The 23070-nt window shown below is 39.4% G+C and overlaps 1 protein-coding gene across 2 annotated transcripts in view; it reads left to right on the top strand.

Annotated features, from left to right (window-relative positions):
• zdhhc9 (zinc finger DHHC-type palmitoyltransferase 9) overlaps nucleotides 1-19890 on the top strand; it is a 113986-nt gene extending 94096 nt beyond the window's left edge. For both annotated transcript variants that reach the window (XM_068047565.1, XM_068047566.1), the window contains exons 6-9: nucleotides 1626-1728; nucleotides 3023-3126; nucleotides 6519-6606; nucleotides 8855-19890. In XM_068047565.1, the coding sequence (XP_067903666.1) occupies nucleotides 1626-1728; nucleotides 3023-3126; nucleotides 6519-6606; nucleotides 8855-9058 (499 nt within the window). In that variant the 3' untranslated portion in view covers nucleotides 9059-19890. The remainder of the gene's footprint in view (nucleotides 1-1625; nucleotides 1729-3022; nucleotides 3127-6518; nucleotides 6607-8854) is intronic.
• The last annotated feature ends 3180 nt before the right edge of the window (nucleotides 19891-23070 follow it).

Below are 23070 nucleotides of genomic sequence, written 5' to 3'. Positions count from 1 at the left end.
CCAAGTGCAGGCTCAGGACCTGTTTTTTTTTTTTTTGCCCCAATGTCGGGAACCTGATGCCTAAGGTAAAATTCAGGCCTTATTTTTCAAGGAGTATGCAGTCTCTTTATTCCTACCAAAATGTGTTACCTGGTGCTTATCTATATTGAAGTTAATCAGTCAATTACACACCCATTATGCAAATTTAATGATGTCTTCCTGTATTTTGTTTCAATCCTCTTTATTAACTACACCCCACGATTTGGTGGTGTCTGCAAATTTTGAAATTGTACTTTTAATTCCTGAACCCAAATTGTTTACATAAGTGGTGAACCGTGGTCCCAGCACTGATTCTTCTGGAGCACCACTTCCCACCTTTTGCCAATCAAGTAACTACCTTTAAACCCTACTCTGTTTTTTGTCTTGTAGCCAGCTTGCTATCCATTCTGATACTTGCCCCTGATTCCATATGTTCTGACCTTAGTCATGAGTCTACTATGTGGTACCCCATTAAATGCTTTTTGGAAATCTAAATGTATTATGTCTGATACATTACCCTTGTTGATCTTCGTGCAGTGTTGAAGGAATGTTAAATTGTCAAAGATCCGATCTTTTGGATGCAATTCTACAAGAGTGAAGTTTTTTCTGTCTACGCAGGTAAACATTGAAGACCCAGTAACACTAGTGAGCTTTCTTAATCAAAGTACTAGTATACCAGCCAATATCCTACCCTTGGCTAATACCACCAAAAAAAGTTTTCTCATCATTCATTGTTCCTGTTTGTGGGATGTTAATACCAAATGGCTTTCATCCTTGGCTGCTTAATTTACTACACTCCATGAATATTATGTTAAATATCTTAAAACATTTCAATGATATGATATAAAGCACTATATGAATGCAAGTACTTCATTAATAGTAAGTAACAAGCTGTGAATTGATGAGCATTTGCTGCTATCAGGAACTTGCTTTAACAGGCTTGCATGTAACCATATTTTTTTTTAAAAACTTTGATAGATCTCTTATTTTCTTTATAGGGGTGGACATCAATTATGTAAAAATGTAAGAGTTTGTTACTCCCAGTAAAATTTCAAGTGTCTGTGGTGATGTTTTGAGACTGTTTTCTCTGAAATGTTATGTAAAAGTGAGCATAAGTTCACAAGCTTGAGCAATTGACAAGAATGTTGTACTTCGTATTGTGAATTTAGAAAGGATATACATGTGGAAAGTTAGCATTGATGGCAAAATACCCTTGTTTGAAAATATTAACTGCATTTGAAATTGGGTTTATAGTTTCTGTCCATGGCCCTGTTTTCCTGCTCAGGTGCAAGTCTGTCCTTTTGAATCTGCAGTAAGTTTTGGCTACTCTTGAATATTTAAAATAAGATAATTTGTGCACTTTAAAAATGAGTGTTTTGTGTTGGTGCACATTGAGCATTAAGTATTGCCCTTGTAATTACTTAGCTGCATCAGCTTTTAATATCTATCGAGTTGAAATGTTTGTTCTCTTTACCTAAGAAACAGTGACTGTTCGTTGTTTGAAATGCTCAGTTTGCTGTGGAAAGTAAAATAAGTGCTAATATGTTGTTATAACTGCATGAAAGTGTATTTCTTATTGATTGGACATTCTTTAACTCTTCCATTACGGTACTAGAAGTGGTGATTTGCTTCTTCACACTATGGTCTGTGATTGGCCTGTCTGGATTTCACACCTATCTTATTGCACTCAACCAGACCACCAATGAAGATGTAAGTAAACTGTATACAACAGGGGAATGGGTAGAGTGAGCTTCTGGCTTTGTAACCATCACTAACCAACCACAAAAAGATGCAACATTTCACAACTTGTAATGAGTGTATATCTCCTTTTTCTCCAAAGGATGATGATTATTGATGGTAATGATTGACTAGCAACATGGCGATTTATGATCGCAACTTAATGTAATTACCACATAATAAAGGATTTTCTCTGAACTGCATTGTAAATATAATTACTCTGATGAAAGGTCATCGACCTGAAACGTTAACTCTGCTTTTCTCTCCACACATGCTGCTTAACCTGAGTATTTCCAGCATTTTCTGTCTTTGTTTCAGATTTCCACATTTGCAGTATTTTGCTTTTGTAACCCTGCCACTTTGCTTAGCTTATCCACATTGATAACATCTCCACAATACTCGCTTTTCTGGAAGCTGCAAATATATGGAAGGTGACTTCCACACCAGTGATGCTCAGAACTAAGTTGTTCTGGATCCCAGGAACTGCTGAAAGAAGCAGAAAACTGTCTTCCAATCTGTTTTCCTTCTCTGGGCCCCATAGGGACCAGCAGTACATTGCAAAAGATAAATTGGAGGAGTGTTGCACATAAGTAGAGATTCTACAGGAGCAATCTTAACAACAACATTAAAACTGTTCAAGTGAAGTGCAAAAAAATTTGTCGATATAACAAATATCTTTCTTAACTGAATTTTTAAAAAATGATATTGGTGCAGTTCATATTGATGTCAAATTTGATGCTTTCTCATTCAAGGTAATGCTATTATGCGATATATTCCTTGCTAGTTTCCTTTTTTATCCTATAACTTTAAAATCCTGATGAATGTTAATCCCTGTACCTGTAAGATTTGTGTTTATGCATAATTGAGATATGTGCTAATTATCAAAACGTGAGCTGTTAAACACGCTTCAGTTTTTTCAAGTAGAATTTTGACTTCTAAATTGCAAGGCAAATCTAGCTTTTTTCAATTGAGTCACCTTAATTGATCTTTAGTCAATGGGGGTACTCTGTTGAACCTGGGTTTAATGTTATATGGAGGGTGTAGTGTAGCAGTAATTACCATTTTAATTTGTTCCCAGTAGGAGTCTATTGCCTTTAATTGTAAACAGGTAATGCTATTGTACAGAATGATCCACATTCTGCACATATCATTCCTAAACATTCATGTTGCTCGAGTTACATCTAAAGTTCTTTTAGCTGATGATAGAAGTTTCAGTATTTGTTCTTGTGGGAGTTTTGTTTTTAATCCTTCAAATTGCCTTTCACAGATTAAAGGCTCTTGGTCAGGAAAGAATGGAATTCATAACCCTTACAGCCATGATGGTGTATTAAAAAATTGTTGTGAGATCCTGTGTGGGCCAGTGCCACCAAGGTAAGAAAGCTGTTTTTTTTATAGTGTTTCAAATCAAATGACCAATATAGTGATGCCAAAAACAGTAAGAGCAGGGAGCTCTTTGTGTCCTGGCAACATTTGTTCAGTCAAAGGGTCGGCACAACATCGTGGGCCGAAGGGCCTGTACTGTGCTGTACTGTTCTATGTAACTACCAGCACCAAATGACTAGGTACTTATCTTGCTGCTGTTTGAGGAACCTTACTGTACACAAATTGACTGCCATGTTTGCCCACAAATTTTTAAAAATTGTTCTTGGCCTTGCCAGCGACGCTCGGATCCCAGCATTTATTGCTCATCCCTAATTATCCTTGAGAAGGTGGTGCTAAGTTACTGCGTTGAACCACTGCAGGTATACCACAGTGCTGTTAGGGAGAGTGTTCCAGGTTTTTGACACGACAGTGAAGGAAGGCAATATTGTTCCAGGTCAGGGTGGTGTGTGACTTTGGTGGGGGACTTGCAATTGGTGGTGTTCCCATGCATCTGCTGCCTCTGTCCTTCTAGGTGATAGAAGTTGTGGGCTTGGAAGGTGCTGTTGAAGGACCCATGGTGAGTTGCTGCAGTGCATCTTGTAGATGGTATAGACTGCTGCCACTGTGCACTGGTGGTGGAAGGAGTAATATTTAAGGTGGTGGATGGAGTGGCGATCAAGCAGGCTGCTAAGTCTTGGATGGTGTTGAGCTTCTTGAGTGTTGTTGGACTGCACTCATCCAGGCAAGGGGAGAGTATTCCATCACACTCCTGATTTGTGCTTTGCAGATGGTGGACAGGCACTGGGGAGACAGGGGGTGAGTTACCCAACGCAGAATTCCCAGCCTCTGACCTGTTCTTGTAGCCACAGTATTTATATGGCTAGCCTAGTAAGTTTGTGGTCAGTGGTAACACTCAGGATGTTGGTGGGTGGTTCAGCGATGGTAATGCTGTTGAATGTCAAGCAGCGATGATTAGATTCTCTCTTGATGGAAATGGTCATTGTCTAGCACTTAGGTGGCAAATAACATGTGCACCACACAACAGTTCAAGTCTGAATATTGTTCAAGCCTTGCTGCATGTGGGCATGGATTGTTTCAGTATCTGAGGAGTTACGAATGGGACTGAACACTGTGCAATCATCAGCAAATATCCCCATTCTGATCTTATGTTGGAGGCAAGGTCAGCGATGAAACAGTTGAAGATGTTTGGGCAGAGGACACTACCCGGAGGAATGCCTGCAGTGATGATCTGCGGCCAAGATGATTGGCCTCCAACAGCCACAGCCATCTTTCTTTGTGCTGGGTATGATTTCAGCTAGTGAAGAATTTTCTCCCTGATCCTCATTCACTTCCATTTTGATAAGGCCCCTTGATGCCACACTGTCATATGCTGCCCTCATCTTACCTCTGGAATTCAGCTCTTTTGTCCACATTTGACCAAGGCTGTAATGAGATCTGGAGGTTGTTGCTGAGTAAGTGTCGCTTGATAGCACTGTTGATCCCTTCCATCACTTTGTTGATGCTGGAGAGTAGACTGATGGACGGTAATTGGCCGGGTTGGATTTGTCCTGTTTTTTGGGCAGGACATTCATGGGCAATTTTTTCCATTGTTGGGTAGATGCCAGCGTTGTTGCTGGCCTGGAACAGCTTGGCTAGGGGCTCAGCTAGTTCTGGAGCAAAAGTCTTCTGTACTACAGCCAGGAAGTTGTCCAGGCCCATAGCCATTGCAGTATTCAGTGCCTTCAGCTGTTTCTTGATATCACATGGAGTGAATCGAATTTGTCTGAGGACTGGTATCAATGATAGGAACCTCGGGAGGATGCTGAGATGGATCATCCACTTGGCACTTCTGGATGAAACAGCAGGAGCTTTCCTTGCCCATGTTTGACTTTATCTCCTGAACTCTAGGTTTCATGACTCAATATTGAGGATGCCCAGGCCCACTCCCTCCTGACTGTATACCACTGTGCTGCCACCTCTGGTGAGTCTGTCCTGCTGGTGGGACAGGACATAACCAGGGATGGTGATGGAGGAATCTGGCTCATTGGCTGTAAGATATGTTTTGGTGAGTATGACTTGGGTTGTTGCTTGACTCGTCTGTGGGACAGATCTCCCAATTTTGGCACAAATCTCCAGATGTTAGTGAGGAGTACTTTGCAGGTAAAACTAAGGCAGTGCCAGGCGGGTCTGACTGGTTTAATTATTCTTCAGCTTAGCTGTTTGATATAACTGCATAGCTTGCTAGGCCATTTCAGAGGGTGGTTAAGAGCCAACCACATTGCTGTGGGTCTGGATACATGTCTTGGATGCCAGACTGGGTAAGGACAGCAGATTTCCTCCCCTCAAGGGCATTAGTGGACGAGATGTGTCTTTTATGACAATCCAGTGGTTTCATGATCACTATTAAATCAGACTCGCTTTTAATTCCAGACTTACTTATCAATTGAATTTAAATTCCCTCAACTGCCGTGGTGGGATTTGACCTTATGTCTCCAGCGCATTAGTTCATGTTTCTGAATTACTAGTCCAGTACCGTTACCACTATGCGACATCCCCTTTTAGTGACTACGCAGTAATTCATTTGCTGTGAAGAACATTGGGATGTTCTGAGGATGTAAAATACATTAAAGAGAATGTTTTAGTTGCCTATTTTACAGCTGAAAATTTGACCTCATTTTCACTGAAATTGTAGAAATCTTTGCAGAAATACGAGATTTGGAGCTATTTTTGCTCATCCTTCCTTCTGAGTAAGAACTGTCTGTTACATTGTCAGAGTGCTGTCCTTTAGTTGTGATAAATTGAGACCCTATCTGCTTATTCCAGTGGATCAAGTGGATAGCAAAGATCCCATGGTAATGTTCAGAGAAGAGCAGGGAGTCCTCCCAGTACAGTGGCTGATAATTCTCCTCAACAAACAGCACCAAAAATTAACACATTACCTGTCATTTGTTTCGTTTGCTGTTCATGGAACTTTACTATGTACAAGTTGAGTGCTGTTTGGCTTGCATCAGATTTTAGTACCCATACTTTGAGTTTTCTGGGGTAAAGAAAATCTGCATATGATTTGACAGTACTTTAATGTCGAACTGAATATTGGGCAGAACTCAATGTGGATCCATGTCAAATCCTTTTGAATAGATTAATCTTGTGAAATGTAGTTTTAGGCACTTTTGCAATATTTCCATTATGTTAAAGAGTGGAGAATATGGTGCCATTAATGTGACAACACCTCATGACAGTAATACCATATTGTGTCCCATGTGTATGCGGTTTGTATACCTGTTTTAATTTCCTCTCCCTATATTCTTCCACCTCCCACTCCCACCCGACCTTGTGTTTATGCCATAAAAGGAAATAAAAGATTTTAATTAGAAATCAATTCCAAGCGCATTTTTTTTTAGTGTTCTTGACAAGAGAGGAATCATTCAGGACGAAGCTGGTGTTTCAGTCACTACTAACCAAATTGCAAGTACAGTGCCACAAACTACGGTAAGACCCATGTGATGTTTCAGTATTTGGGATACAATTTAAAAATTGGAAACATAGGGCTTAGAAGGAAAGCTTGAGAAGAACATTTTCATTAGTGTCAATAAGTTACTAGGGAAAGGCACAAAGCCGACAATGTAAATAAGTTCAGAAGCAATTGGATGCATTTCTGGGAAAAGAAGTGACTAAGGGATGTGATAAGAAATTGGCTTGCTGGACCTAATAGCTTTTTTCTGTACCTAATGGCTTGTTTCTGGGATTTGTTGAGAGGATTCAACTGCATTGTTTGAATGAAAGTGGAACAAATTTAGGGTGGCACAGTGGCGCAGTGGTTAGCACCACAGCCTCACAGCTCCAGTGACCCGGGTTCAGTTCTGGGTACGGCCTGTGCAGAGTTTGCAAGTTCTCCCTGTGACCGTGTGGGTTTCCTCCGGGTGCTCCGGTTTCCTCCCACAGCCAAAGACTTGCAGGTTGATAGGTAAATTGGCTGTTGTAAATTGACCCTAGTGTAGGTAGGTGGTAGGAGAATGGTGGGGATTTGGTAGGGAATATGGGATTAATGTAGGATTAGTATAAATGGGTGGTTGTTGATCGGCACAGACTCGGGCCGAAGGGCCTGTTTCAGTGCTGTATCTCTCTATGACTCTAAATAAGCTAAGCTAACATTTCAGTGCCTTACTGAGGAAGTGCTACATTTAGTTACTGTCTTTGGCTAAGGCATTTGAGGCTCAGTCTGCCGGTGTGGGTGTTAAATATCCCATGATGCCATTTATAAAGTGGTGTTTTGGCTGATATTCCTCCCTCAGTTGATGCCACCAAACAACGTTCGCTGTCATTTCAACTCACTTGCTGTTTATGGGACTTTGCTTGTTATGTTTGCCTACATAAGTTAGTACACTTAAAAAAAAAAAAGGGACAAATTGGTTCTGAAGTGCTTTGGGATGTCCCAAGGGCGTGAGAAGGGAAGAAGTATAAGTTCTCTTCCCTCGTTTTTTTTGGTCTTCTGTCTGTCTTGTTTTTTTACTGTTATTCTTTGGGTGTGAGCACACTAACAAGGTACCCTGAGGACGTTTAAATTCAACTACGTAGTGTGGGACTGGAGTCCATTGTCAGTCAGATCATGTAGGGATGGCAAGTTCACTTCTCTGAAGAACATGAGTAAACCACTTAAGTTTTTTTTGATCGCAATCTCTAGCAGCTTTCATGATTATTTTCAGGTACCAGCTGACAAATAACCAGATTCACATGGGTGCACGCTCTCTGTGTGTCTCACTTGTGCTTGCTGCTTTTGCTCTGTGTCTCTTTCTCTTTCCCGCTCTGTCACGCTGTCTCTTCTGGTTTGTCCTTGCTCACACTCTCTGCCTGTCTACCTGTCTCTATGTCCCATGCACACACGCACTGTCTTTGTATCACTTTGTCTCTCTTCATGTAGGATAACTAACTGACTCAATGCCCAGGGCTGTTTGAAATTCATAATTACTCTTTTCATTGCCCCAGTTTCATCTCTCAAGATCTCAATCTCTTCCATCTATTTACCCCTATGTTTACTGAATTCCCTGAGTTGCACTGCATGTTACAAACTAATTATTTGTGTTTTCAGTGTACTGAATATTGTGAAATATGTGGAATGGTGCTAGTTGACCTTTGCAGGTCATTCCAACATAGTGCAGGCCACTCAAAGTCTGGAAGTTTTATCTGGAAACGTTGGTAGACACCAGCCCCATCTCCTTTTGTGTTCTTCCTTAGCTAGTTTTAGTGTCTTTGAAAATGTAGAAGCCATTTATGTGTAAAAGTACATTTGACAAATTCTGAGTAATTGAACGGACGTTATTTGTGTAAATCGGATTTATATTAAGTAAAGGAAAAGCTGAACATGGGAGGTGTACAGCAGCTCCATTGGTGTCTTAATTTTTTTTCTTTTTCAGCTGCTGTTCCAACAATTGTGTATTTAAAACTTTACTTGTTTCATATTTTACATTTGTAAATATAATCTGAGCCAGGAGTGCAGTATGATGGGAAGAAGATGGAAATAACTTATTCTCTTGAAATTGAATGCTTGGATCACATACCTTGGATGCAGAATGTAGTGTAGTTGAGCATGTGCGTTCATACATGTTAATCTTTTAAAAAGCCAAATTTTATCAGGGCCCTTTTAATGATTGCTACCATCATCAGTCTAAATAGTTGCATGACTTAATGTGAGACAAAGCTGCAATAGTAACCTTTCTTAATGATGTCTCTTCACTATCAGGCAAGTAGAGCTCCATTGATACCCAATGAGCAAGCACCAGTCAAAGAAAATCCCTTGGTACCTGGGCAAACTGAACCAGATGCAAAAGAGACAGTACCATCACCTGGCACAAAAAAGCGACTTCCATCTCCACCGCCAGTGGACTTAAATATGCAGCCTGCCACCACAGTCCAGCAAAGAGGTGCAGTTACAAAAGAAACTTAATACCGGAGACATGCCTTCTAGTAAATTTGCTCCTGGACTAAGTTCAAAAAGAAGACTTGGTGCACAAGAAGAAATTGAAAGACAGTTCCTCTGGTTAACTTCAAGGTGCAAATTAGTTTGACGCTGCAATTTCCACCCGATCAGTATTGTACATTTTATATGAAGGAGTTTTTGGGGGGGTGGGGGGGAGTGGGGCAGGTGGGTGGTGAGGTGTAGCATCAGGCTGCGAATGTTGAACACTGGATCAAATTGCTCAGAAATCTTTCAGGGCCAATTTACCTATTTATGGCCAAATCTGTCCCTATATAAATTAGCATTTGTTGTTTGAGTTCAAAATACAAAAATGCAATGTGACAGATGAATTTTACAAAAGAAGTGACTGATAAATCTTCTATTTATTACTGATATATTACATATTGTAACTTCATGAAAATAACTGGCAGGATAAATATTGTGTGAATACCTTGTTCGATGTGCTGAGTTTCAGGTGGGTTCTATGCAAAACATGATGACATGTTTGGAGCTGACCAGTATAACTTTATAATGTCACTGATTACAGGCATGTTATGAGTGATAAGCTATCCATTTCTAGACAATTGAGAGAAAGTTGTTTTACAGAATATGTGTGTGTGTATGTGTGCGTGTATAAAAGGGCAGTCTGCTTGAGTACATGATCTTGCTATAGGCTAAGTGACATTGAACTTCGAGATATACTTAGGTAGAGTGATACTAATTTTTTAAAAACAAGGTTATGAATGAACTAATGCTACCATTGGATGTTGTTTTCATGAAATTACAATCTTTTCCAAACACTATTCTGTCACTGTTGCTTTGCCAGTGGATTGTGAACCGGGGCCACTCATACTAAGTGAGCATGCAAAATAGGCATACAGTTTAAAATACTTAGCCAGAAGAAGTATTTCCTGAGAAAATGCAACCTCTCCGTTCCTGTGTGATTCTAAGATGGAGTCATAGTTCCACAAGTGGTACTGCCTTGTACTTTTAAAGGGTGTTGAGAGCTCAGTGTGCAAAATATAGAGCTAGGGAAAGGGAAGTTGGAAAAATTATCTGTTATGGTGTAAATTTATGTTACAGCGATCACTTGTTCTAAATTAACAAATCAGTTCTATTCAGAGTACTTGCTATGAGGGAATAGATAATTTATGGAAAACAAATATATAGTTTGGTGCCATTTTATAATTTAATAAAAACAAAGTCTTGTAACTACAGTTAAGGTATGTGTAGAAAATTAGTTTTCCCCCTTAATCGTATCTAATTAGTCAGACATTTGTATTGCCCAAAGACTACTTTTGTTGTTGAAGATTACCAAATTTCAACAAAGACCTAAGAGGAAACTATGTGGCCTTAACCAAAAGGCTGAAGTCCCTGAATTCCAAGCTACTCTGGAATTCTGACTTTTTAGATTTCAAAGTCCCTAACTAGGGCACAAACACGAAAACTATTAGACTGAAAAACATGCGTTGTGCTCCCAATCTCTTCTGAGCAGACAACAGTGCCTTTCATGCTACTGGATCAAACAATTTTGAAATTTGTAATCTTTCTGATTGAGATGTGTGACTGTAGTGTGTTAATGGTCATTGGTAATAAGAATGGAATCATGGATCAGTGAAAATGATTCATCTCCATTTCAGTTTTACTGTTGTGCAAAGTTCCACTTTGTTGGAGTTCATTTAGTCTGTACATTATTGCACATCCTTATGACAGTATAGCTGAGTGCTCCATAGTTTTAATAAAGTGATCCTATTTTGTAACCCTCCACTGTATGTAGAAAGACCTTTTTAGTTTTGAAGCCACATTGACCCAACAAGAATTTGTTTTTCTTGTATGTGGCCTTTATTCCAAATATAAATGTGATTCTTGGAACCAAAAGCTAGTTTCTTCTGGTTTGCACATTCCAAATACAAAATGATTCAAATGCCTAGAACTGGAAATTCAGGTCTGTGGTTGCATTATTGAGGTATTAAGCATTTATGAAGTATGTGGAATTTCAGCTACTTTACATCACACTTTGTGGTGTAGGAGATGTAATGGACATTAATGTAATGCTTTAAATTGAAACTAAAATTTGCAGCGCACCTTTTTTTAAAAAAAAAACTGTTCAGAAATATGATGCCCTAGTGCAAAGATTAAACAATAGTCATGCAACATCTGACTACCACCATTTGGGATCACCATTTTGTTTTGTTTGCCCATGTGTATTCAACTGACAACTTCAATTTCTTGAATAAGGAAACGAGCTCGCATATCTGATGATCAGTTCAGAATATTTCATAGCCAGTTGTTTCAACAATTAGGTGACCTAAACTAGTCCTAATCAAATGAAGATTAGAATGATTTGAACTAATGTCTTAAATGTAGATTTCAGCAGGATAAGCTTCCCATCTGCAGCACTGTAATTTGTCCAATTTACAGTTATCTTTAGCCATTTGTGAGGGTGCTTTTCTCAAACAAGAACCTAACCTGATTATTAATCTACTGTACTACTTTTTGGAATGCACTCTGCTGGCCAAACAATGGGGGATCATTCTGGAAATATAATTCCCTCCCAGTGAATTTTATACGTTGATGTCATAATTTCATTTCAAATTGGTCAAATAAACATTTGCCTTGACAAGCTAGTTTGTGAGTGCAACACAAAAAGTGAGAAGTGTTTGAAAGGTTACAATGTTTTTTGGGCTTTGAAGTATCCATCATAGTGAGGGGTAACTTAAAAAAAAATATTGAATCCTCTTTCCACCCTTTGATCTTTGTTTAACCAGTGTAAAAAAAAAATCTTATTTAATTTACACTAACATTTGGGTGGAGTAAAGAGAAAATGTATTATAGAGGGGTCAGTGTTTTAGCTCCCTACTGATAAGCCCCACATACTGTAATTTTGATTTATATGAAGCCTTTCAGGGAATCCTGATCAGAAATCAAGCATTTTTAAGTTTAAAATTTGAAGATTAAAAAAATCACAGTTTCAAGATGTATGGTCATTTATTTCTAATTTTATAGGATGCCAAGGTTTGGGTGGTAAATATATGTATTACTTGACGCCATATGTCCTGTGCATGGAATATCTCTCTCCTTTTCCTGAACAACACTCAATCCAACATAAGCTATGTATTGGCATTGTACCTTACTAAGACAGATAAATGTTTCAAAAAATATACAATCTGTTCGGCTGAAGGTAAGGTTCTAGTGATTTTAAATTCTGAATTGTTCAGTTGTTATGGTGTGTTTTAATGTTTAAAATACTGAATGCTTTGACCTTTAAAACACAAGCCAAATCTCGAGGCACGTTGGTGCATATTCCACTGGAAAATATTATTCTTTGACCTTTTCATTTATTGTATTTTGTAGTATTTTGAAATCTACCATACAGTTTTTTTAATCATATAAGGAAAGTGCATCTCAATTTTATTGAAAACTACCCTCGCATTTTGCCATTTGGGAATTATTTTTCTTCTTCCAGTAGCAGTAGATAGTATAATATTGAGGAAAAAAGTTTCAATTTTAATTAAAAAGCTTAAGGACAAATGAGAATTTCAAAACTGTTATAATTGAGAATAAGGCAACAAAACTAAATTTTTATACACTCCTTCCAAATGCTGCCTCTCAAGTAGTGAAATCTGGTTAACTTCAAACTTTTGTGTTCACTTTTTCAATTTTAATAAAAATGACAAATAATATTTGTATTTTTAGCAACCCAATCAAATTATCATTTCCCAAAAGCTTCCTCCAATCACCACCTCCTTCCCCCACCTCCCTCTGATCATTCCCTTTCCTCCTCTTAAAGTTATCCTTTTTTTCCCCCTCTTTCCCAACCTCCCTCCACAATCACCGCACCCCCCCGCCCCCCCCCCCCCCCCACAACCAAGCACCAACTGCCTTCACCGTTCAGAAGCACACTAACTCCTCCAAATCTTTTCAACCCCCCTCCACATCCACCTACTTCAGTGGTGTTTGTTTCCCTCTGCAACCCTCCGAGTTCATGCTGGCATTCTTAACTCTTCATCCCTCCTACCTGCCTCCTTTTCAGATCATGCAGATGCTCTCCTTTCCATGTGCACTACGGTTTCGCTGGCAGTCTTCTCCATCCATTCATATTGGCAATCTTCTTGCCTTCTATGATAGCATTACTCACGCTTATTTTGTTCTCCCCCACCCCCAACTACATCTCCACAAAGTGCTGCACCTAGACTCCTACATCCTGCTCAAGTGATTGAATGACACTGCATACTAGGGCATGTAAGTTCCTGCTGCAGTGTTAACAAGGGAGAAACCCAGAGGGATACTGGTTTTCATCCGTGAAAGGGAACTGAAAAGGCTGATTTTGTTCATGCAGAAAAAAAATGCACCTGTGGAAGTTTGCAACCAGCCCCCATTTCATCATTCATTGGTGTAATTGTAAGAAACATAAAAATTGGAGTGCTTATTGTGAAAGAGCTAATTCCATTTCATGTGTTTGGCAACTTTTTGGAGTTCGAAAACATTTTTGAAGCTCATTAAAGGAAGAAAGAAAAGCTTTTTCATTGGGGGCAGGATGGAATGGAAAGAGACACAAGCCCATACTTTATTTAACCCACTTTGAGGTAGAACATTATGCCAAGTCTTCACATGACTCCTTATTTACTATTTTGCACCAATTTTAACTACTAACTCTTCTGACAATGTCACATACTTTTTTCTCTACATGTGGTGAAACTTGATCGAACTAAACTGTTTTTTTTGTCATCTTTAGTTATTGTTTCTGTGGTACTAAATTGCCTCCAAGGTTCCTTTTATTTTATGGATTTGCTGTTTTCCTGGAAGATCTGACGAAATGATTGAGGGGGGCACCATTGAGTTCTGTCATGTTTATTAGAATTTTGCTCAATGTATTCGGACACCTGTTGGAAAGTATGAATTTAAAACATTTTATCCAGCACTGATCAGAGCTATTTTAACATTGGACCTAAAGACAAGACTTACTATGCTGAAAAGGCCCCAGTTATCCACTTTTTTTTTTTAGTAATTTAGTAATGAAGATTGTCTTATCAAAAGGATTGAATGTTTGAATCTATTAAACCATTTCATAAGGAGCATTATGCTTACATTTTTGTGTTGTTGGTTAGTTTTAAAACCTCAAGTCCTATATGCTACAGCAGTTGCATCTAGTAACCTTTCCATGAAAGAATATTTTTGAAATGTACCTTTACTTATTACAAACCCTGAATTAAGCTACTTAATTTATGAATGGAACACTTAAGTTGGCCTCGATTGTAAAGAAATAAAGATAAAATTAAAAATTGCTGGAAATCTGAAATTAAAAATAAAAGATACACAGCAGGTTAGTCAATGTTAGAAAGGGAAAGCCAGCTTATTGTTTCAGATGGGATCTCTCCTCAGAATTGTTATGTTAGAGGCGAGCACCTTGATGGGGGGCTGAGTTCTGATGGAGGGCACCACAGGAGACATTAACCCTTTTTTTTAGCTCTGACATCCATTGGTATTTCCAGAACTTTGTGTTTGTAAAGAAACAAACTTCAGATTTCAAACTGCAAATTTAGAGATTGCTGTTTACTTTCAGTCACAGGTAAGTATGTTCATTTTGGGACAAAAGAGAGTGAGGAGCAGAATCTGTCACTTGCTGACACTGAGCCTATTCCTCCCAATGCCAAGCAGATTGGTTAATTTATATTTCATATTTACTTGCTTTTGGCACAATGATAGGATATGTAATCAGCATGTTGCTCTCCATAAAACTCAACACTTGCTGCACTTTCTGGGTGTTTGTGTAATCTCATGCAAAGCAAGTGCAGATTTATTCATTAGCCATTTTTCAAATAGTTGTCAGCCTTCAGTATAAGGGGATCTGAGTAATTAAATTAAATATGCAAATTGTATTTTATCACCTTCCTGAATGACATGGTGACAAGTCAGCCTGTTAATTTTAATTAGTTTGCACAGCTATACATATCTGAAAGTGCGGCATTTAATCCTTTTGAGCCGCCATTTCAGATCACTCATTGCTATTCACTACTGACTTTTCCCAACTAATGCCTTTCAATGCCTCAGAAATTAGATTCTTTATTTGAGTACTGGGAGATGGAAGGAGGTGGGGGAATTTTAACCAACAGGACCATTACAATGTGCATTACATCTGACCCCATTTAAATTGTATCACGGTGTCGTCCATGGTACTGATGATAAGTTTTAATATAATTTAAATAGTATTGTAAAAAATATTCTTGATACTCAGTGTTGCTGATGTAGCCTATAAATAAAGCGAACCTTTTCTAGGGAAAAGTAGAGTTTTTTAAAAAATGTAGCCAAGAATCGTGCTTAACCTTCAACGAAAGAAAGGTGAAATTGGGAGGTTTTTTTTGTATTAAGTAGTTTTCTAAAGTATACTAGTGTTATGACCAGGTGAGAAAGGGGTCTAGGGTTCCCTCTCCGCCATAACCTGGTCTCACCGTAACAGGCTTTAATTTTAAACACCTTTTTTTAGCTCCCTTTTAGTGAATCCTTGCTCACCAACTTCCAATTATAAGGCAAAGAAACTAGCTAAACAGTTTTTCATAGGTTTAAAGAAGGTTGAACTTTATTAAAACTTAAGCTGCAATTTGGTTAATGTCTGCAGATACACAACGCGCCCATGCTAGCATGTATACACGATACGCACATGCAGCCAGAGACAGAAAAGAGCAGAAGAAAAATAAAGTGGAAAAGTTTGAGGCAATCTCTGAAGAGGGTTTTTGTTACAGTTCTTTGAGCTCATTGTAGAGTTCTTGATTGTAGGTAGATCTTGTTCTTTGTTGGGGCCCAGTATTCTTCTTAAAATTTGTTTGCTATAGGAGACATTTCTCTCTTGGGGTTCATGTATCTTCAGTAAATTTGGAGTTCCGTGAGAAAGAGAGGGCGAGCCAGACAGGAGAGGTCTTCTTCAGTCCAGGAGCAGACTGCAGTCTCTCAGTTCAAACTGTTGGTTTAATTCAGAAAACAACAGTTAACCAAGCAGGCTAGTCACGTAACCAGCTGGTCTGATTCGGCCATCCCAGCAGTCATCCTGAAACTTGAGCTCCCTCACCTTCAATGTCTGGTGCTCAAAGTCCATTGTGGCTTAAATTGGATAAAGGAAGTAACCCCTTTGTCTACACAAGCACTCTGTTAATATGCAAATGTCTTTCCAGCCTAGGGCATGGTGATTTTTCTTTTTTTAACAAGTCCTTTCTTCACTTCAACAGTTTTCAAATCAGTGTTCATATGACAAAGTTAATATGCCTCATTCTTGGCAGGTGGGGGGACTGCATGACGCTAGTATGCAGAAGTTTTCTTTGTTTTAAATTGTCTTAAATTTGTATCCTTCATAAAGCTACGATAAAATTCAACAAATTTCATTTCAAGAAGTCTTGGCTTATAAAGATTATACATCTGATTTGTTTTTTCAAATTTCTTGAAAAAAATCAGGACTGCGTTATAACTGTAGTTGGAATTGAAAGTTTGTGGCATAATATGCATTGATCTGAGTAATATTCTGAGACTTCTTGAGTCTATTTAATATTTTCCTTTAAATTTTAGATGTCTATTGATGGAAGTAAGAAAGAACATGATTTACATAGCACTTTTCATGTTAGAATGCCTCAAAGCACTTCACAGCCAATGAAGTACTTTGGAAATGTAGTCACTGTTGTGATGGCTAGCAAGCTTCTAGTTCAGCTAAGGGTGTGCATTGTTGTAGATACGTGTTAAGAGTATGTAATATGCTAGTTTGCACACTAATTGGAGACGAAGTGCAGTTATTATGTAAAAACTACAGTAGTTTCCCAACAAAACTCAGAGTAAAGCAATTCCTGAAGGTTTACTTTGGATTATACAAGATGCTAAAAATTCACCCCTCAAACATGAATCGTACTAGACAAAAGTTTTATTGCTCACCAGGTACTGATGTCAGTAGCAGCAGTACTGAGCGAGAACTGCACTCTTGAAAGTGGTGTTCAGGTGAGACGTTGAATCAAAGCCCCACCTGTCCCCAGTCCTGTATAAATTGAAGTCCTTTCTTTAGACATCTTAGAAAATGCTCCATAATGCATAATATACAAAACATCTCATGGAATTTGGTTAGGGTTGAGTCAAGTGCTGACTATCAGCAAGCAGTACCCCTCAATATTTTGTTTTGCAGATTTCTGCTGAGCAGCCTTGGACCTGATTTTTAGTAAATCATTGAAGTATGTTAAATGAACCTGGGTAGGGAAATTGTTTTTAAATGTCTGGGGAATAAAATATGGACCTATCTATCTTGAATGATGTAGATTTTTTTTCAAGCTGCTTTTTCCTAATTGGAATGAAGTTATGAATGTTGTGGAGTATCTACAAAGCCTGTGATAGAGGTTGTTCAACTTTAAACACTTTCTTTCTCCACTTTCCAATTTTTTCCCTGTATCTTCTGACGATGCTGATTCCCAGTGAAGTATAGTTTCTGAAGTGCTGGCAATCCTCCAATATCTTGCCTGAATAGCCATTCTTCATGCAAGTCTCATTAGTGAGCCTTGACAGGTTATTTGAGGAGGGAGAGCATCCCAGCTTGGTCTGATATTTTCCTCATCCATGTACTTTCCAATGGGTCAATGAATAGCAACAGCAGCAGAATCTCTTTCTGCGATTACTTTTTGAAGTACAGCATTTCATGTTGCACAGACAGAGCAAAAGTCTTTGACACTTAACACTTAAAAGTGTCAAGAAAATTCAGAGAGGGAATAGAACTAGATTTGTAAAATAAAAATGCACTTTTACAAAATGTTATCCTTTCCCAGTTATATCTTTTCATTGCAAGTGTATGTATTATGGAAACATAAATTTTACTGTCGTACTGTCCCAAGCTTTCAGTTCTACTGCCATAGAATCACTATTATACGTTTTAAAGTTCTATTGCCCTTCAGATGGTACTGATCACAATTTCCATAAAATGTATTTTGGACATTTTAAGTTTAAAAAAAAAAAATTATCTAAAATGCAGGGGTGGACTGAGTATTGTGCAATTAATTGTAAAGTGAAGAGTGTTTCGTAGGGAAGGCGATCATGATGAGTGGTTGGTATTCTGAAAATATAATTGTAAAAAACAAAATTGATTGAAGGCAACCAGTTGTAGTCCAGGATTAGTCTTTGCCAAATATTTTATCTTCTCGTGGGAATGACTTGTATGTTACTCGGCAAATATATGTTTCTAGTTTTAGTCTTAAGCAGCAGTGCACTCCAGAAAAATTATGTGCAATATTAATTTTTAGTCAATTTTCCTATTTCATTTCCAATTATCAAATCATCCAACTATTGAATATTAAATTATTTTTATTTGGACCCATGCAGGGTTTATTGGAGTAATGTTGTGTTGGAGTAACTGAGATGCAGTATAATGAACAGCTGCAGTTTCTTGTGGTGGAATATTCCAGGCCAGTTATATTAAATGATATTGTATTGAAAGGGTTTTGGCTTTGCATCAGTGCAGGATGTAAACTTGTGATCGAAGTTGGTACATGCAGACAAACATACGAATTAGGAAAAGGCCCCTCGAGCCTGCTCCAGCATTCAGTAAGATCATAGTTGACGCCTCAAATGCTATGAGACCAGCTCAAAATCTTTAATTTATACCTGTGGTATAATACTGCTGTTGGTGCGATGAATTCAAGTACTGTTCTTCCACTGCTGTTGCTTGGGCTTAAATTCAGATCAGATACTAAGATAAAGATATATTTCTGATCAGAGGCAAGTGTTAAACAGCCTGGCTTTAAACCCCAGCCAGACAGTGGATAACAACCATGTTTTAAAAAAAATTTCAGTGAAATATATTGAACCATGTGAGATAGAGTCTATGTATAGTAATTGTTGCTAACTGATAGTATCTTAGCGGGGAAGGAGAAAGGATAATGGAATGCCACACTTCTGCTGTATGGAGTTGGTGTTTAAAGGACACTCGTTCCGAATATGTAGTGCTCAGTATGCCATTCAGTTTGTGCCATGGCTGACCTGCAGTCACTTGATGCTGTCATAGTAAATAAAGCAGAAGCTTGACCATTAGCCAGCCCTACTTCTGTCTTCTGTTTATTGCCATGCATCAATGGTCTGTCCTTCAAAAGCATTTGATGTTTTAGCACCGTTACCAAGCTATAGATTACAAATATTATTCACATTCCATTGCAATCAGCAGGAGCATGTATGGATCTGCTTAAAGGGATAGTGTCAGGGAACCCAAACTCCCCTAATGCAGGGCAATGAACAGAATTGCTCATCTAGATGTCAAAAGGAACCTGTCCTAAAAGTTCAGCTTGTGTATCTATTGTGAGCCACAAACACTAAAGGGAAATTTACCCCCTCCCCTTGTCATTCTGTGTGACTTCAAAAGCCTTTTACCTCAGGTTTACCTTTTTGGTTTAGTTAGTAAAATTGTCCTACTGTCTGAATAAAATGTGTGAAACTAAATGCAAAAAAAATTTTGTATTCATTGTTTATAATGAAAATTACTGTTTTAGAAAACTGTTCTACACCTTTTCAATATTCTGAGTGACTGTTAATTTATTTCATTTATCATGTATTCCTTTGCAATTAAATTGTATCTTTAACTGTAAATAACAAGAATATGATGTCTATGAATACAGTTCTTGTACTTAATTTGTTTCAGATGTGTATTTCCATTGTTTTGCAGCAGTTCCTTGTTTCATGTAAGATGGCTACTGTCCATGGGCTCCATAAACTTTTGCACACTCAAACAACCTCTGGCACTCCCATCTGTAATATATTATCATTTGGGAATGGCATACTATCTGTATACATGGTTCATGATGGTTAAAAACCTCATCGCATTGACAGTCTAATTAATGAAATTGTGGTTCAAAGTACTGTGTGACATGTGTTTATCCTTATTCCACTGAAGTGATTTTGATATTGAACTGTTCAATTTTTATGAATTCTTTGAGGGTAACCAGTTGGGCTAGACTTCAGTTAGTTGTGATCTAAATTGATAATTAGACTGTCTCTCCTATAAGTACACAGTGGCAAGACTCAACATTTTTTTAAATGAGATTTTGCCGCCTCCTAAGTCCAGAGAGGGCAGACTGTATTTTCCCCAGTAACTGTAGTGTGTTTGTTTAATTTATTTGAAAAAACATTTTGGAGATTATCGACTCATTTCCCTCCCTTTCCATTTAACATGGCTGAGTCTTTCTCTTCCGAGCTGACTTTCTAATCAAAAGTGTTCCTTGAAATTTGTAGTGAGCCAAAGCAGGGAGGAACAGCCATATTCTGTACACTGGTGGATGATGCATCGGTTGGGGGCTTTCTTGGGGCTGTACTTTTTTTGTAATAAAAACTAATTATGGTTCGGTAAACTATACACTCATGAATCCCTTTGAAACAGTCTTAATTATCTTACAATTTCCTATGTAACAACAATTTTACTGTAACCTCTCCCAATGTTCAATAGCCATTTGAACTCTGCTAATAACTGCTATTTTTTTTTATTCATTCATGGGATGTGGGCGTCGCTGGCTAGACCAACATTTATTGCCCATCCCTAATTGCCCTTGAGAAGGTGGTGGGGAGCTGCCTTCTTGAACTGCTGCAATCCATTTGGGATAGGTATACCCACAGTGCTGTTCGGAAGGGAGTTTCAGGATTTTGACCCAGCGACAGTGAAGGAACGGCGATATAGTTCCAAGTCAGGACGGTGGGTGACTTGGAGGGGACCTTGCAGGTGATGGTGTTCCCATGTATTTGCTGCCCTTGTCCTTCTAGTTGGTAGAGGTCGCGGGTTTGGATGGTGCTGTCTAAGGAGCCTCGGTGCATTGCTGCAGTGCATCTTGTAGATGGTACACACTGCTGCCACTGTGTGTCGGTGGTGGAGGGAGTGAATGTTTGTAGATGGGGTGCCAATCAAGCGGGCTGCTTTGTCCTGGATGGTGTCGAGCTTCTTGAGTGTTGTTGGAGCTGCACCCATCCAGGCAAGTGGAGAATATTCCATCACACTCCTGACTTGTGCCTTGTAGATGGTGGACAGGCTTTGGGGAGTCAGGAGGTGAGTTACTCGCCTCAGGATTCCTAGCCTCTGACCTGCTCTTGTAGCCACAGTATTTATATGGCTACTCCAGTTCAGTTTCTGGTCAATGGTATCCCCTAGGATGTTGATAGTGGGGGATTCAGCGATGGTAATGCCACTGAATGTCAAGGGAAGATGGTTAGATTCTCTCTTGTTGGAGATGGTCATTGCCTGGCACTTGTGTGGCGCAAATGTTACTTGCCATTTATCAGCCCAAGCCTGGATATTGTCCAGGTCTTGCTGCATTTCTACATGGACTGCTTCAGTATCTGAGGAGTCACGAATGGTGCTGAACATTTGTGCAATCATCAGCGAACGTCCCCAATTCTGACCTTATGATTGAAGGAAGGTCATTGATGAAGCAGCTGAAGATGGTTGGGCCTAGGACACTACCCTGAGGAACACCTGCAGTGATGTCCTGGAGCTCAGATGATTGACCTCCAAAAACCACAACCATCTTCCTTTGCGCTTGGTATGACTCCAGCCAGCGGAGGGTTTTCCCCCTGATTCCCATTGACAGTTTTGCTAGGGCTCCTTGATGCCATACTCGGTCAAATGCTACCATGATGTCATAGAGTGATACAGCACTGAAACAGGCCCTTCGGCCCACCGAGTCTGTGCTGACCAACAACCACCCATTTATTCTAATCCTACTAATCCCCACAATTCTCCGACCACCTACCTACACTAGGGGCAATTTACAATGGCCAATTTACCTATCGATCTGCAAGTCTTTGGCTGTGGGAGGAAACCGGAGCACCCGGCAGAAACCCACACGGTCACAGGGAGAACTTGCAAACTCTGCACAGGCAGTACCCAGAACTGAACCCGGGTCGCTGGAGCTGTGAGGCTGCGGTGCTAACCGCTGCGCCACTGTGCCACCAAGAGTTGGTTTTGCTTCTGAGATGTTTCGGTTCATTTGGGGTGTGGACTGCTGTTAAAAGCAGTTGGATATCAACCTGCCAAGAGAGAAACACCGAGCTCATCTGAAAACCTACAAAGATCCAGTGTGAGAGTACTAAAACCCTTGATGCTGCATTGCTCCCGAGAAGCTGGAAAAACCTGCCAAACTAATTCTCGAAGCCGCCTGAAAAGAACTCCTCCAGAAAAGATCCCAGTGACCCGTCTGTTCTCGGACACCAGACTGTACGCCATTTTGGGACACAACATACCTCATCCGTTCTCTTCAAGAGCAAAAGAATTTAGCCAAAGCTTTTGTCTGTTTTTTGTAAAAGAGCTCTGCAGAAAATTTATTTTTTAACCTTGAACCAGTATGCATGTGGGGGGTATTTAAAAAGGGAATTTTCATATTTCAATCTGTGTTTATGTTTTGCTTCGTGACTGGATAAGTCCTGTTTTATAATAAAAAAAAAGTCTCTCTCACCTCACCTCTTGAGTTCAGCTCTTTTGTCCATGTTTGAACCAAGGCTGTAATGAGGTCAGGAGCTGAGTGGCCCTGGCAGAACCCAAACTGAGCGTTACTGAGCAGGTTATTGCTAAGCAAGTGCCGCTTGATGGCACTGTTGATGACGCCTTCCATCACTTTACTGATAGAGAGTAGGCTGATGGGGCGGTAATTGGCCAGGTTGGACTTGTCCTTTTTGTATGCAGGACATACCTGGGCAATTTTCCACATTGCAGGGTAGATGCCAGTGTTGTAGCTGTACTGGAACAGCTTGGCTAGGGGCGCGGCAAGTTCTGGAGCACAAGTCTTCAGTACTATTGCTGGAATATTGTTCGGGCCCATAACCTTTGCAGTATCCAGTGCCTTCAGTCGTTTCTTGATATCCACGCGGAGTGAATCGAATTGGCTGAAGTCTGGCATCTGTGATGCTGGGGACTTCAGGAGGAGGCAGAGATGGATCATCAACTTGGCACTTCTAGCTGAACATTGTTGCAAATGCTTCAGCCTTATCTTTCACACTGATGTGCTGGGCTCCCC

The sequence above is a fragment of the Heterodontus francisci genome, chromosome 15 (genome assembly GCF_036365525.1).
Source record: "Heterodontus francisci isolate sHetFra1 chromosome 15, sHetFra1.hap1, whole genome shotgun sequence".
Lineage (NCBI taxonomy): Eukaryota > Metazoa > Chordata > Chondrichthyes > Heterodontiformes > Heterodontidae > Heterodontus > Heterodontus francisci.
Note: the sequence above shows the minus strand (reverse complement) of the source record. Positions and strands in the feature narration are given on the sequence as shown.